The sequence below is a fragment of the Mastigoproctus giganteus genome, chromosome 3 (genome assembly GCF_048544385.1).
Source record: "Mastigoproctus giganteus isolate SK-2022 chromosome 3, ASM4854438v1, whole genome shotgun sequence".
In the NCBI taxonomy this organism is placed as follows: domain Eukaryota; kingdom Metazoa; phylum Arthropoda; class Arachnida; order Uropygi; family Thelyphonidae; genus Mastigoproctus; species Mastigoproctus giganteus.
In genome coordinates, this window is record NC_143577.1 from 190,388,927 (window position 1) to 190,400,618 (window position 11,692).

At 35.4% G+C, this 11,692-nt stretch overlaps 1 protein-coding gene across 1 annotated transcript; it reads left to right on the top strand.

The window, feature by feature from the left end:
• Positions 1-544: 544 nt before the first annotated feature.
• Positions 545-10,496, top strand: LOC150088514 (cytochrome P450 18a1-like). The gene is made up of 6 exons (XM_090370205.1): positions 545-777; positions 1,538-1,665; positions 5,504-5,598; positions 5,972-6,273; positions 9,256-9,511; positions 10,412-10,496. Coding segments are annotated over exons 1-5 (759 nt in total). The 3' UTR covers positions 9,257-9,511; positions 10,412-10,496.
• The last annotated feature ends 1,196 nt before the right edge of the window (positions 10,497-11,692 follow it).

Consider the following 11,692-nt stretch of genomic DNA (forward strand, 5'->3'; position numbering starts at 1 on the left):
CCACACTTCCAAGAAGATGGGGAAACGCTATTAGCTTCTCTGAATAAATACGTTCTTTATATGTTCTACTACTTGGTAGAGAAGTGTATTTTTTTATATTTTTAGAAGCACTTAAACATTAAAATTTTAGAATATTTTATTCTAAGGACAAAGCCCTACCATAATTTTATAAATGTGTTTACAAAGGCGAAAATTTTGAATTTTACCTGCTTCGTAAAGTTCATTTTCTTCCGCGAAATTAACTGGCAGCTACTTATTTCTAAGCTTCTAAGTGCCCAAAGTACTTTCCATTCAGAATTGAATTTGGATTCGAAATAAGCAATTAGAAATCCAGTCTAATTCGCCCATCCTCTTTTCATGCGCTTTAAAGTAACTAAACATCTTTCCTTTTTTACCCAAGTTTACACTACTGCAGTTTATATCAGCGAAACCTCTTGACACTGCGATAACAATAATCTTGATATTTTCTCGCGAGAACAACGTTTGAGAATGAACAGTGCTTCAGTCCACTCCCGTTTTAAAACGTTAAAAATAGCCGACCATTATGGCTGCCGTTTCTGTAATCTCCTTTCTTAGCAACACTTGTTTATATGCGTTATCAACGGTGCTGTTAGCGATTATTGTGCGTTTGTTTTGTGATTTTTTGACACGTAAAACTTACCGAAATGTTCCAAATGGTCCTCGAGGATTGCCTTTTGTGGGTTATCTGCCCTTTCTCAGTAAATTTCTGCACCGAGATTTCGAGAAACTCTCTGAGAAATATGGAAATGTGTTTTCGTAAGTATTAATCTTTTATTTAAGTTTGTGTCTATCTAAGTCATTTCAAACGGATTCGAATACGACAGTATGCTGACAGCGATTTTAATCGCAATATATTTTCTGTTCACGGTATTACCAAATTTAAACTTCGTTATCTGAATAGCATGGTTAATATTAACCCCAAATTGAATTCAGACATTGAGCTAAACGAAAAAGGGAAGAAGATGGAAACGCTTATCGATTAAATCTCGGAATGTAGCTAGTTGTAATTATTCTTCCTCTTAATGGAATTCCCAAAATTCTGAGACAGTTACATCTAATTACAAAAGTGGAAATTGAATAGAGAAACGTTTTAAAATATAACAATCTAAACGTTAAAACAGCAAAATTGCCCATTGTATAGGCAATTTTAAACCCTAACCTTTTGTTCAGAAAAATCTGTACTTTGTCCCACTGTAATCAGAGATTAAAGCTTTATGAACGAAAAGGAGGTAACATTATCTTGGCAATTAGAAACAATGAATCACCACAACGAATATTTAATCAGATCTCGTAGTGGATACACATTATTCTCTTGCTATCAGATTATTATTATTATATATTTTATTCTTTTGCTAGAAGTATTGTAAGTACACTCAAAAAACCTTTTTCACCTAGCAGAACGAATCGAATAAGAGGATAGGCACCACTTAGACCCACAATATCCTTTTCATTCCCTTGATTATTTATTATTATTTTTTATTTTCATGCACAAAAGTTAGACTCATTTTTATTCCAGGCTATACCTTGGACAAATGTACACAGTTGTGGTTGGAGACTATGATATTGCCACCGAAGCACTGCATAAATTTGAATTTTTGGGAAAACCGCCAAGTCGACTCTTTAATGCAATTCCTGGTTTAGCTGGTAAGTGGAGGTAAAATCTATTTAAATTTAAATCGCATTTAGTTAATTTATCTTTTGGTTTATTATAATATCGCTACTCTTTCAAATAATAGAATAATGCATTTAAATGAAAAAGGAATAATCTTTCTGATAAATATTCATGTATATCATGAATATACATTCAGTATATCATGTTTTTAAATTTATTTTATTTGTGCAGTACATAGCATAGATCACATTGGCAATGTATCAAAATGTCATGTATTCTATAATAGGATTATATGCTTGCTATGAAAAGACCATATCAGTGTCTCGTACTGTCCTCCCAGTAAGATTAACACCAAAGCAAACTACTGCCTCACAGGAAGTATTCTGATGTGAAAGAGATCATTTTCTGGAACATTTTTCCAAAACGCATACTAAATCTTGTACTGAACCTTGACAATGAAATTAACTGGATATTTACGTGTTCATCTCAAAATTAACAGATGTATTTGACGTAATAAATCCAATATTCCAATAAAGTATATTGGAAACTTCTTGTCGAATTGATTATAACAGCCATGGGGTCTCACTTCTTATGATGGTGTTAAACTGGAGACGTTATTACATTCTTCATCATCATCATCAGCCATTTTCAATCTACTACAGGATGAAGGTCTCTCCAGCAACTTTCCAGTTCCTTTTGTTTTGTGCAATGGCCATCTATTTACAACCCACAAACTCATGAATTTCATCTATCCATGTCCGCCGTTGTCTTCCAAGTTTTCTTCTAGCTCCTCTTGGGTACCATTATGTTATTTTCTTAGTTCATCTGTCATCATGTCTTCCAGCTATGTGTCCTTCCCAAGACCATTTTAGTTTTGATAAGAATGTCCTTTACTTGAGTTTGCTGCCTAATCCATGTGTTTCTCTTCTTATCTAACAGTCTGATTCCCAATATAATTCGTTTCATTCTTCGCTGTGTAATTCGCAGCTTCTCTTCCATTATTTTGGTGAGTGCCAAAGTTTCACTTCCATAAGTCATGGTGAGGAGTATACATTGGTTCATTATTTTACGTTTCAGACAAACTGGGATATTGCTCTTCAGTATGTGACTATATTTCCTGAATGCTATCCATCCAAAATTTATCCTTATCTTGACTTCTAGCCATTTATCATTATTACAGCTAATAACCCGTCCCAGATAAGTATATGACTACCTTTTCAAGTTCATCATTACTTTTGTTTTAGCCATGTTCATCTTTAGTCCAAAATAACTGTGCATATCTGATTAAAATGTTCCTCTATTTCTTTTGGATTATGGCTTATGACCACAATGTCATCTATAAATGGTTTAGGTACTCTCCACTCACATTGACTCCTTTCTGCAACCAGTCTAATCTTCTGAAAGCTTCCTCAAGGGCAGCAGTAAACAGCTTCGGAGATATTGTGTCTCTTTGTCGAACTCCTTTCTCGATTTTAAATTTGCTACTGTCTTTGTCTAGTCGAATAAAGGAGGTAGAACTCTCATATATTTTCTTCAAAATCATAATATATGGGGTATCTATGCCTTGTCTTTCCTGTGCCCGAAACATTGCTTTATGCTGTATGGAGTCAAATGCATTTTCATAATCCACAAATACCAGGCATAATGGTGTTTTATATTCATTTGCTTTCTCCATTAGCTGTGATATTACGTGAAGGTGATCCATAGTCGAGAATCCTGTCCTAAAGCCAGCTTGCTCTTTCGGTTGATTCTCATCAAGTATTCTTTCTAATCTGTTAGTAATGACCCTTGTGAACAATTTGTAGATGTAGGATAACAAGCTAATTGGTCTATAATTTTCAATTTCTGGTTTATCTCCTTTCTTATGTAGCAAAACTATGATTGCATTATTCCACTGCTTAGGCGTGACGCCTAAGCAGTGGAACAATGCAACCTTTTCTAATGCACTTTGTGAAGAGCCTTGCCAGTTTTTGTGTTATGTCTCTTCCTCCCATTTTTAAAAACTCTACAGTAACTTCATCTTCCCCCGGGGCTTTCGGATTCTTCATTTTCTTCAACGCCTGTTCTACCTCATCAGGAAGAATATCGGGTATGCCGTGTTTGTTGCTAATTTGCGATCCATCTTCCCCAATGCTGGCATAATTCCCTTGCTCCTTGTATAATTCTCTATAGTAGTCTTCTGCTATTTGAATTATGCCTTCTCTGGTGTTTATAAGTACACCATCGCTATTCTTCAGTTTCAGTATCATTTGTCTTTCTGTATTACTGCTCATGGCTGCTGATTTAAATCCTTTGTTTTCCCTTATGTTCTACTTTTCTTGTGTTATATCTTCTTATGTCCTCTCTGAGCCTCTTTCTAATGGTTTTGCATAACTCAGTATACTAAATTTTGTCCTTGTCAGTGATCTTGCTCTTCATTTGTCGCCTTCGGTTCATCATAACAAGTGTTTCTTGACTAATTCTTTTCTTCTTTGGATTTCTTTTCCCCTATATGTTTCTTGGGCTTTCCCACTTTCAGAAAGTTAATATTCCTCGTCGATATCTTGGTTCTGAGCAGTCTGCAGAAGCTAAAACGTGTTCTTAAGTTCAAGTACATACTGCTCTTTCTCCTATTCTGTTACCTCAAAGACCTTTGTATTATTTACTCGAGTCAGTTTTTTTCTTTTCCTTTCCTACATCTATATCAAGTGTGCATCTTGCCATTCTGTGATCACTTCCAACATTTACCTGATTCATGACGGTAACATCATTGACGATATATCTTCTGTTAGTGAGGATGAAGTCGATTTCATTAGTTGCTTATCCATTTGGACTCTTCCATGTCCACTTTCTGTTCACCCTTTTCTTGAAAAAAGGTTGATTACTGACAATCCTTGAGATTCTGCAAATTCCACAAATATTTCACATCTTTCATTTATTTCACCAATTCCAAAATTTCCTATAGTTCCTCTTTCTGTGCTGTTTTGCCTTTTTCCAACCTTAACATTAAAGTTTCCCATAATAGTAGTGTAGTGGATTGTCTGATCATTTAGAGGACTCAATTTCGGTGTACATTTCTTCAACTTCATCATCATGGCTCGATGTTGGTGCATAAATCATTATAACCTTTAGTTTTTACCTCTTAGAAATCCTGAGTATTCGTCTCGACACCGTTGGTGATGTACTTTTGAATTCCAAAATGTTTTTTAAATCTTTATGGACCAGAAACCGAACTCCACCTTCACTTCTTTCACCGTTTCCATTGGCATACAGCAGACTTCCACTTGATAAACTTATAAGTGATTCATTTCTTCTTCTTGTATCAGCCAAACCGATGATATTCCAATTTACATTTTCTAGTTCTTTTCCAGCTCTAATATCCTGTCTTCACCGATGAGCGATCTTACGTTGTAACAGGTTATTACATTATAAATTGCTTATTTTCTATGGTCCAGTTTTTTCGTTTGCTGAATGAAATAAATTCCACAGTCCTCTCCCGACACTAACTCGGCAATGGTGTAAGAAGCCCATTAAAATTTCTTCCGTCATGGGATTTGAAACCTATGCGTTTTGCATGGAAGAATAATCATCGGGATGATTTAGTGTTTCAGTGTAACCATTTCGGATGAATCATATTCTGTGAAGAAATAAAAGAATAACGAAAGAGAAAAAATAAACGCGTTTCCAGTTGAGAAACATGTCCTTGGAATAGTCCCATCGTGCCTCAAACTCAGGAGTTTATTTTGAAATTGCTTCATTTAATGTAAGCCTGTTCAGTAACATGTGGCTGTGGTTAAATTTCTGATATATACTATATGCATATATTTTTAATACATACTGGAGTATATGTTTATGTCTGAATCCATTAACAGCTCCTTCTTCATTGACTAGGTGTTGCGTCAGCCAATGGAAAAGAGTGGCATGACCAGCGTAGGATTTTTGAATATTGCCTCAAATTCGGAACTACATTCGACGAATGCGTTCAGGTATATAATTTATTATCCGAAGTAAATAACACTCTGTAGTTTTTATGTTGTAAATGTTCATGTATCACTGCTATCATCTATTCCTTATATGACAACTACTCCTTTTTTCTCGGGCCCTCAACTTCAGCATTATTCTCTCGATTACTATCCAATTAAGGCCATTATTCCAGTTCTATCGATTTTGCCTAAAAATTAGTATTGCAGATTGCACGTTACAGCCACGTCATATCCAGACAAATTAAAAATAAAATAAATATTTAAAATAGTATGAGTAATTATATTAGACGTAATATTAAGTAATCTATGTCCTGTTAAGCCATTTTACCATTTAGATTTTGCCTTACAATAAATATGTTATTACTTATCCCTGCAGGAAGAAATATCAAATTTTTTGAAGAAGATCGAAGAATACAATGGACAACCCCTTGACTATCAAAAGTATCTCTATCAAACATTAAACAATATTACCTGGTACGGATTATGTGGCGAGAGATTCAATTATAACGACCCAAAGCGATCATTTCTTGATGAAGGCATATCTGGAATGGACAAAATATGCGTCCAAGGAAGTGCCCTCAGTTTCATACCTACCCTGCTAAAGCTCTCCAAACTGCTTCGGGTTGGTGCCCCTCAGACATTCAATCGTCCTGTTGTACGACTTAACAAAGCTCTCTGGTAAGTGAATATGGGATTTTAATTTTTGTAATTTAATTTAATTATACTAAACTTAATTTTCTTTTAACTGTTTTTTTATTTATTTATTTTTAGTGTAATTTATAGACTCAATCATTTCTTAATTTTTTTTTTTTATCTTCAACAAAAATTATTCATTAAAAGCAATTATCTTGATATTTTCAAATAAATTTTGAGGTTAAAGTTAATTATAAGTTCAAGTTAGTTTTAACTTGAATACAATGTGGGGAATACATGTACAAGAACAAGATGCAAAATGAAGATTCTCCCCACATTCAGGCCAATGGAACTCCGCAACAGACGACCCTAGAGACGCCTTGTCCTGACTGCTGATCATCATCGAGGGCGAATGCTGTCGTGTTGGATGGGTTTCAGCATCCAACCAACTATAAGCTGGTTGGATGCTGGAAACGAGTGTCTGGGCGAATGATTCGAATGGTAGTGCAACCCCCTCCCAGACCGACATCTTCTAATGTTGCGCAAACAATATGAGTTCATGGACCCATCACGCGTGATGATCACTATCAAGGCAATTGGCAATGATTGCTTAATATGCGGCTTATTTTTCTGGCAAGAACCCCTGGTGCCGCTGTTGTTTGAGTTTTAAGGCACAAGGGCATCAAAGGAAAAGTTGTGCCTTCCAGGTCTGTTAATGTAAATGAAATTTGTTAGATTTGTTTATCAAGTCTGATTTTCCGAATGGAATTAAACAGTTTTTCAAGAATTTCAGAGTTTCATAATATTTAAATTGCCTAATTTAAACGTAAGTCGATTCTGATTATTACATAAACTTTGGAAGCAAAGGATGGAATTTCTGAGCCGAAGATAGACCAAAAGAATTTGTCATACTGAAAACTGAACTTGGCATTGAACACAGAGAGGGGGGATTTGATTATAATGAGTAATAATGTGTGGGCAATTCTTAGTCTGAAAAGAATTATTTCTTCTCTGCAACTGTTGTGATGCTGGAGTCCCATATTTGAGGATTAGGTTTTATTTCCTGTAAGTTATTGTTGTGTAATTTCCCCATATCTGAGCCCATTCGTCTGCACTTGCTCTAATAATAATTGATCTAAAATAAGTGTATTTCACTGTCAATGTTTTGTTTTGTAGTTCTGATGTTGACTTTGCTGCCTTGCATTGCCTTCTATCCCGGAATGTCTTGGTATCCAGCAGAGAGTTATTTCAGAGTGATTATTCTTTTGGAATTGATGACAAGTTGTGCCTTAAGTTTTTCAGTAATTTCTTCTTCAGGAACATTAAGGAGATCCCATTCCGAAATCACCCCTTTTCAGATTTATAAAGTTGTGTGTGGTGTTACAAAAATTGGAAAGCCTCCAAAAGTCGTTTGCTTAAGGAGATGCCTATAGTGGTTCGGATTAAATGTTTCCACAAGGAGGTCTCCTGAAAGAAGTTGTTTGACTATTTTAGGAATACCTGCTACAGCCTGTATGCTTTTCTGCACAAGAAATTGAGCTAAGCTGCTAAGAGTTGATAAATAATGGAAAAATGATGTCATTGTCAGTGAGCTATGACATGTTCCCTTCCATTAATGTCAGCAGTACCCCACAGGATGGTCTGTTCATTCAAATATCCAGGAAGTAAGACGGAGGAAGGCAACTAAATAAGATCAACGACCGTCCAGGGGATATCGGTCTCAGGTGGAACATAGATGAAACAGATGGTTTTAAAAGCCGTTCGTAAGGTGGATTGCTGTTGCTTCTAAGTTGATGGTGGTAAGCAGTATAGTCTGAAATGGAGTCTGGTTGCCCACAAGCACAGTAACGTCTCCATGGCCAGGTCCATCCCCAATTCTCTCTTTATGTGTGATTATTATATTATGCAAGGATTGGTTTTCATTTGCCTTCAGGTATGTCTCCTGTAAACACAAATTTTGAGGTGCATAGGTCAATTCTAAGGTCCTCAGACCAGTCCGTTTCAACATGAGCAGTATGACAGGGAGAACGATGATACAGATATTCCTCCCCTACGTGTTTCCACAATGTAAATAACAAATTATTGTACAGCACGACTAGATAAACCAAAGAACTCATGATTTTGTCCAAACAACAAATAATTCCCATAACAAAGCTTGAAAAACAGTCCGAGATCATCACGCTCCCTCATTGTAGGGACGATATAATCAGGAAGCTTGCTGTCACCGGACGTTCGCCACACCACGTGCTGTGACTAGTTACTCCAAAGCACAGAATTCAATTGAGCTACCGAAGCAGTTTTAAAAAAGAAGGCCCAGCCTAAACAGCCTTTAGGATGGAAACGCCATATAGATACTCTATACATACAGTGTACAAAAATGTATACTGCATTTAAATATTACAGATGATTCAAGAATAACAATAAATGAAGATATTATATGATGCATGTGTTTTACAGTGTTGTTTATTTTTGCAAAAGGGATCGTATTAGGTTGCTTAAAACTAAGCCATTCGAAATATCCGGAAGATTTCTGGAACAGTTCTTAAAGGAAACTGAGCGTAGGAAGATTGCAGATGAAATTAAGAGGTCTGAAGGTTAGTCACGCTTTCTTGAACTGTAAATGCAGCCCTTTTTTTATCTCTCATCTATTCTATATTAAATAAAGTAATAGGTGGACATTATTAGTAATTTTAAAATCATGATGCCAATACGCAAGGTTTTTTAGTTATTTCATTTTAAATGGGCTTGTTCTTCTTATATGGAACCAACTAAACCTTTTCTGCTGTTATGTCTACTTTTGACTTTTTTTTCAAATAAATAGCATTTGCAAAAAAAAGTTTTGCTTTTTATTTAAAATAACATTTCACCGTTCATTCTCATGAATGACATGGTATGATTAAATCACATAAAATTATCGATGTTATATTTCAGCTTAACCAGTTTTGTTTTATATGCGCATTATCAAAACAAAATTTCGGAAAAATTACTAAATTTGAGTAATCTACTACAGTTATTATTTCCTTTCAGAATTCATCGCAGTTTCAAATGCTCAAGCCTTCATGTTAGGAGCAACCGACACCTCTTTTGCACAACTTAATTGGATCATTCTGCTACTTTCTACTCGACCAGACGTTCAAGATCGAATATTAAAAGAAATAAGTGAAGTTATTGGCGAAGAGAGGGCTGGAAACTTTTCAGATCGTAAAAACATGCCTTTTACTTATGCCACTCAGTTGGAAGCATTCAGACTAACACACGTCGTACCAACAGGAGGCTTCAGATAGTGAGTACAGCTTTTTTTATATAAAATTCCACATTTTTGTTTTTATTTCTTCATAACTTAAGGAGTTCCAGTTGGAATACAGGCAAACTCTCAATTTAGCCAGTTAACTTCCTCGCGCCATAGAAGGTTTGATGGAGATGCAACTCTTTATTTGAGTCCAGAAAACTTGTTTATCTCTCCATTTCATATTCCTCCTTCCAGACGAATAACACTAATATCCACTTCCTACTATAACCCTGAACGAATAGGAGATAGTCCAAGCAATCAACAACCTTCATGATAAAGATAGAATATTTCACGATGAATTGCCCCTATGCATCTTACAATCTTCAGATGAGGGAACCACGATGAGACCAAAACGAAACAAAAGGAAAAGAAACAACCAGAAAATGACAGAGTTTGAAAATGACAAGAGCTTTTCAAAAAAAACCCTTGAAGATTGTACATCAGCTTTTTTTGGAATACAGGCAAACTCTCGATTTAGCCTTACTACACGGTAAGGTTGGAAAATACCATTGCATTTTCCAACCTTACCATGTAGTTTTGGCCTTTGTGGTAATTCCCATAATATAAAGTCTTTCATATTAGGGGCGTGAGGAATTTTAGAAGGTTTTTAAAAGCTCTCTCTCTCTCTATAAGTGAATGAATTTCGGATTCACAGTATATAGCTCCATATCTTTGTGTTTTCTATTCCTCAAACAACAAAACAAAATATAAAATACACATAATTTACTGATGCCTCGTAAGCTTAGCTGACTCAACATCTGCTATAATAAACAATAAAATCATGTCAGTTTAATCTTGCACGTTCAATCCTTGAATTTCTACATTAATAGTTGATTTGTTTTATTTTTCTCCTTAAAAGAAGACAGGTGCAGTTATTATTATTTTTTCATGCAGCACATTTGAGGACACGACTCTTGGCGAATATGACATCCCAAAACACACCACAGTGATCATCAATCTTTGGAGACTCTTTCACGATCCAGAATATTGGGACAAGCCATATGATTTTATCCCAGAAAGGTTTCTTAGTTCCGATGGTAAATCGATAGTGAAACCCAAGCGTTTAATGCCATTCTCTCAAGGTGTGTTTCATTTAAATTTATTTAGAATCAACATAAACTGTTTAAAATTTAATAAGCCTGTTATCTTATAAGCTTGCAAACATCACTTGAAAAGGCGATTACAATCTTATTAGATCTTGAATACGCTGATCTAAGTACTGGCCAAATTAATTTTATCTTATCAATTACATTATTCTTTTTCCTGTACATTTACTTTATTTTCTTAATGGCGTGTATAAAATAAGTGTTTGTATGATATTTTAGACTTAAGCTTCAATGTTTTTTTTTTTAAAACAAACTGTGATTTATTTTTCTTTCGCAGGTAAAAGACAATGTCCTGGAGAAAGATTGGCGAATATAAGCATATTTCTATTTATCGTCTCCCTCGTAAAGATGTACAAGATTAAACCTCCTGATGGGATTCAACTCAATGTTGAGGATGCTGATATGAGCATTACATATAAGCCCAAACCTTTTAAAATATGTTTTGTTCCCAGAAAAATTTGCACGTAAGAAAGTATGCTGATGAAAGAACTTATAAAATTTGTTTTCTCTTTTATATAAAATGTTTATTTTTTTTGTCTGCTAATTAAACGAGTTTAAATATTATTTTATTTTGAATAAAATATGATGGCGATAAAAAGATCGCTGTCCTCCCCACAGCGGGAGGAAAAGTATTGAGTTAGAGTCCCGTCGATGAAGTGAGGAATTTTTATGGGTCTTTTTCACAACATGACTGTTTTTGACGGTCTCAGGCGAGGGTACAGTGCTTTTCTCCCTTAAACTCGGGTTTTTCGTCAGCAAAACAGCAAATCAACCACAGAACTTGCACAATTAGGGATATGTTATACACTGAGTGATCACTGAATTGACCACCCACTCTATGAAAACTGAATGCGACCCGTTGACCACGTGAGGTACGAGAGTGCGCAGTGAGTCGACTATGTAGCATAGATAAGGTGTCAATGATTCAGTAGGCAGTAAAATTCCGAGCGTGATGTGTAAAAGGAAGGATTTATCGCACTTTGATAAAGGACAGATTGTTGGAGCTCGACGAGTTGGTGCCTCGATTTCGCAAACGGCTGAACTGATGGGGTGTTCGAGAGCCGCCGTA

Excerpts from the sequence above, each read along its gene's own strand:
- LOC150088514 (XM_090370205.1), top strand. The coding sequence starts at position 545 with ATGGCTGCCGTTTCTGTAATCTCCTTTCTTAGCAACACTTGTTTATAT. Across the intron at positions 778-1,537 it reads AAATATGGAAATGTGTTTTC|GCTATACCTTGGACAAATGT; the intron begins GTAAGTATTAAT and ends TTTTTATTCCAG. Across the intron at positions 5,599-5,971 it reads CATTCGACGAATGCGTTCAG|GAAGAAATATCAAATTTTTT; the intron begins GTATATAATTTA and ends TTATCCCTGCAG.